The sequence below is a fragment of the Acyrthosiphon pisum genome, unplaced genomic scaffold (genome assembly GCF_005508785.2).
Source record: "Acyrthosiphon pisum isolate AL4f unplaced genomic scaffold, pea_aphid_22Mar2018_4r6ur Scaffold_21853;HRSCAF=25080, whole genome shotgun sequence".
NCBI classification, from domain to species: Eukaryota; Metazoa; Arthropoda; class Insecta; order Hemiptera; family Aphididae; genus Acyrthosiphon; species Acyrthosiphon pisum.
This window is the reverse complement of record NW_021771363.1, coordinates 29,236-33,998: the sequence shown is the minus strand read 5'-3', so window position 1 is coordinate 33,998 and position 4,763 is coordinate 29,236. Positions and strand designations below refer to the sequence as shown.

Sequence of the window (4,763 nt, the reverse complement as noted above, 5' to 3'; positions counted from 1 at the left end):
AATGACGAAGAAGATTCAAAATATTTCATTTCTTTAACAATGTCCATAAAAACTGTATCGCAACGAAGTTTTCGAATAGATTTACGAGTTTCTTCAATGCAATTCACAGCTGCTAACAAGTCTAAATCAGATTTTTGTAAAATTTGATTTACTGGAGAAAGAATACTAAATATTTTTTTGAAACAATGAGCAATCAACAAAAATCGCTCGGATAAAAGATAGTCACTTAGACACCCTGCAAGATGTCCAATTTTTTTATCATCGGGACCTTTTTTGGATTTTATTTCATCAAGGGCAGCTACAACAGCTTCAAATGTGTCTAATACTGTGACAAGAGCAACAGAGTAAGACATCCAACGAGTTGTAGCGGCTCTTTTCAACCGACGCATTTGTTGTTTAGGATAAAGTTGTTTATAATGCCTTTCATAACATTCAACTCTACACTTTCCAGCTGTAAGAAATGTAAAAACTGATTCCAAACTTCCAAAAACATCCATTGCATCTTTGCAACACCCAACTGCACGAGATAATACCAAGTTTAAGCGGTGTGCATGACACCATACATACAAAGCAGATGAATTTACTTTTTGGACGTGGCTTCGTAGACCTTCAAATTGTCCTCTCATATTTGGAGCTCCATCGTAAGATTGTCCGATTAGATATTTTTTCCAGTCTAAATTTTTCTCTGAACATACTAGTTGAAATAGAGAAAATAAGTCACGTCCAGTAGTATTTGAGGACTCTTTAACTGCTATAAGACGCTCTGAAATAATTGAAGTTTTATTATGAACATAACGAATGACGAATGCAACTTGTTCCTTCCTGGATGCATCAAAAGTGCTATCAATAGATATACTGAAAAATCTGGCATACTTAACATCTGTTTGAATTACTGTCGAGATACTTTCTGCTACAGAATCAATCAGCTGATTTTGCCTAAGTTTAGAAATAAAACTAACATGGGATTTTTTATTCGAATTTTGCAATTTAGAAGTATAAGCTGCCATACATGGTGATCTTTTTGAAAATAAGTCAACAAGTGATAAGAAATTACCTCTATTTCTATCCTTCCAACCTTCTCTATGTCCTCTAAAAGCAAGACCATTAGAAGCCAAAAAAATAGTTATATCAATAAGATCTTTGACTACTTCTTTGTTAAAAGCAACTTCTTTTTTTTTCTGTTCTTGAATTGCAGGTATCAAAGGTAAAGAAATACTTTTTAACTTAAGTTTTAATGTTGCTTCAATATGCGCATCACTACATTCATGATTAACTATACTGGAAATTGCTCTTGACCATGCTTGAAAACCATCTAATGTCCATGCTTTTTTAGTATTTCGCCCAATTAATATACATGGGTGACAAAAGATTTTGTTTTCTATTATTGAGTAACTTAACCACTGACGTTTGACTGGAGCACAACCCGGTACATCTTTCCAGTACCATGATTCATGGAATGACCGACCAGAATTATCTTTTGGAAATTCACAATTTACCAAATCATCCTTAGTGGGCTGAAAGGGTCCTTTTTTTATGAGATATTCAATAACTTCATGTGAAAATGGCCTTGAGCGACAAAAGCTGACTGGATCATTGGAAATGTGTCCACAAGCATTAACGGTTTCATTTGTAGTATTTTCATTATTAAAAAAATCTATAATAAACAAACAAGGTCAAATAAAATAATAAATAAACATACTCCAATATGTAAAATTACCATATTACAAATTATGATAATAATAGTTATTTTATTTGAATACAAAATTATAATAACTAGAGATAGAAAAATAGAAGTTTGATTGTTTGTGAACTTTTGTATGTGTGTATTTTTATTTTACTATACACATATTCCAAACACATGAGAAATATTGAGAAAATGTATTATAGTTCTTTTAAAAAATGTAAATATTTGTTATAATACCTTCTGTTTCAGTACTGAATGGTGTCATACAATCTTGTCTCAAGTATGTAGTGTGATCCTCGCTAGAAATATTTGTCTCATTCATTACATTATTATTAGACGCATAATCAATGGACACAGGCACTGTTAAAATAACATAAATATAATTAAATTATTTAAATTTTAAAATTAAACAAGTTTTGATGTTCCTTGTTTTGATCATTATATATATACACTATATCATTATTATTATACACTCAATACAAGTAATTTATAATAAAATTAGTAAGTTAAAAGTTATACCTTCTATCATGGTAACATCAGTGTTCAACACCTTTTCCCTGACAATATTGACATTACATACACTGGTTGTTTCTAAAAAATATTCATCAAAGCCATAATAAAATGTTGTAAAAGTACCTGTATCAGTTTTTAAAAGTATGCGTATGTACCTACTGTACATACAAAATGCAAATTTAAAATACTAAATAAATATAAGCATTACCATTTATTTTAGCATTGTTAATATTTTTTTCAACTTCATTGGTAGTATGATCTTCATAACAATCTTTTTACAAACATTGTATCATGTAGGTACTAAATAATTACCTTCTAGTTCAGCAACATCTCCTTTCAAGACTTCCTGAATAACATCAGCATATTCATTTGCCTCCAGGCTAGGCAGTTCTAGATTTGCAATCTCTATAAGATATAACAAAATCAGAATTATAATTTATAATAGTTTATGCAACTTATAAAGGAATAGCATTTTAATAATTAATCACTAATTGTTTACTTATAAGTTATTACTTATTACATTATAATACCTAGGTACTATCTTTTAGCTCATGGGAATCAACCCTCACAATATATTCACATCTTTATGAGTTACGAGCACATTTTCATTTAATATTAAAAAAATATATGTATACAACAGAATATCAACCAATATTTAAAAATAATTAGCCTTACCTTCAGCTCCTGTAACGTGAACGCCAATAGAATTTTTATTCATGGTTCTATCCACATTGTGTGCTTTTTTTTCTTCTAGGTACATAAAAAACACATTTTAAGTTATATTATGGACTAGGTATACTACTATAGTACTATAGTATAGGTAGTAGTTCAAAATCTTAAATTGTTAAATTATAAAAGTTGAATTCATTACTTACTTTTTCTTGATGTTGATGCCTCGTCAACAAACAAATTGTCTCGTTTTTTAACAAAGAATGTTGATATAGTTTTTGAAACTTTTGACCTTTCAACTACTATTTTACATGCACTAATGTGTCTCTTCCAATTGGTATCATTTAAATTGGATTTTTGTTTTCCGCATAAGCAAACCAAACTCTTATGTAATTCAGACATTTTAATAAAAATAATAATCAAGCATTATTCATTAAACACTTATTGACACTTCGCAGATAGGTAACTAGGTAGGTACCGTAGATTAAATTATAATAATATCGTATGCATCAATCACCATATGTCATACATGAAACAAAATACGTAGTAAGCGATGCAGTAGATTGTAACTGTACGTATGAGTGTACGAACACGTTGAACACGTCGAACACAACTCAATCAATTCCTTATTAAAATCCAACAACAATGCACAAAACATGTTATCAATGTTTATATTTCCAAAAATTAATTATTAAGTACCCAATTCTAAAAATAAATTTATTGTTATCATCATTTTGGCATAAGTTATACAATAAAGATAACAATTATCGGCAGTAGTTGGATCTCAGCCGTTTCCTTGTAATCAACACCATAATTGCATTATACTATAATATTGTCTATTATAGCAAGACCCTGATTATATTCTAAAAGTAATTATTTTTTTCGTAAAATATTTTTTTTCTTCTTCATATTTTTTCCAAATATTTCGAAAATAGTTTAAAAATAGATAATTTGGATTAACAACCAGCTATCACTCAAATGACCCTGTGTTATACTATCATTATCATATTAAGTCATAATATTATTACACGGAGTTCTTTAAGAGGACGCTATACCCGCATGCGTTGTCTTCGTCTTACAAGCGTACAACATGGCAAAAAACTGTTTTGCGCGAAACAAAACCACTCCCTTGGTATTTATAGTAGAATTACAAAAATTCCACAATACATAGGAAACAAATTTTTCTGTGACGTAGCGTTTTTATTTTTTTTATAGCATGAATAAAATTAAAGTTATCAATTTAAGAATAATATAATTTTTTTGGTTTTTTTCATTTAATTATTAAAAATTATTGGAGAATGCTATAAAAAAACCTAACCTAGACCTAATAGCATATTAGAATCATTTTAACATTTAAATTCTAATAGAACGCATTGCCATGACTATTCTCCCAGCGTCAGTGCATGTTGCATGTCTCATGCCTGCATTACTGCTACTAGTGCTACTGCAACCAGCGTTAATTGGAGCGATATAGCAAGATAATTATGACATACCCTTTGCTATTTACACTATATTATAATATAATACCTATAATATGTCAAGCAGTCAACCACCTACCCACACACCCGGACCCACCCCAAAATCATGTGTATCCGTCGATACACTTGAGGTATAGGATAGCCGCCACTGATAAGACGCGAAACATATTCTAATCCTGAGTTATGTACAATAAGAAAAATTAATTTACAGAGAATCATATACCAAAAATTGCAAAATAGGAATACGTGGGTTCATGCAGGAAAAGAAACATTAACAATAAGTTGTACAGATTTACGAGAACCATTCATAACAGAAACAAACGGAGCGGGAGAAATAATCATAAGAAACAACAATTGCCAAGTATTCGGAAGAGATGCAGTATTAGTCGCCACAGAGGATATTACGAATAGTAAAATAA

The 4,763-nt window shown here is 30.1% G+C and overlaps 2 protein-coding genes across 2 annotated transcripts; both read right to left on the bottom strand.

Moving 5' to 3' along the window:
* Positions 1 to 85: 85 nt before the first annotated feature.
* LOC115034979 (zinc finger MYM-type protein 1-like) lies at positions 86 to 1,847 on the bottom strand (the record flags this gene model as incomplete). Its single annotated transcript, XM_029492595.1, has 2 exons — positions 1,844 to 1,847; positions 86 to 1,654 (listed from the first exon to the last, which is right to left on the bottom strand). Coding segments are annotated over exons 1-2 (1,573 nt in total), but the record flags the coding sequence as incomplete, so codon positions are not given.
* A 26-nt stretch (positions 1,848 to 1,873) lies between these two features.
* Positions 1,874 to 3,401, bottom strand: LOC103310214. Its single transcript, XM_029492596.1, has 2 exons — positions 2,204 to 3,401; positions 1,874 to 2,044 (listed from the first exon to the last, which is right to left on the bottom strand). Exons 1-2 carry the CDS (start codon positions 2,361 to 2,363, stop codon positions 1,893 to 1,895), a joined length of 312 nt encoding a protein of 103 aa, XP_029348456.1. The 5' UTR covers positions 2,364 to 3,401; the 3' UTR covers positions 1,874 to 1,892.
* Between the last annotated feature and the right edge of the window lie 1,362 nt (positions 3,402 to 4,763).

Excerpts from the sequence above, each read along its gene's own strand:
- LOC103310214 (XM_029492596.1), bottom strand. The coding sequence starts at position 2,363 with ATGTACAGTAGGTACATACGCATACTTTTAAAAACTGATACAGGTACT. Across the intron at positions 2,045-2,203 it reads TGATGTTACCATGATAGAAG|TGCCTGTGTCCATTGATTAT; the intron begins GTATAACTTTTA and ends TTATTTTAACAG.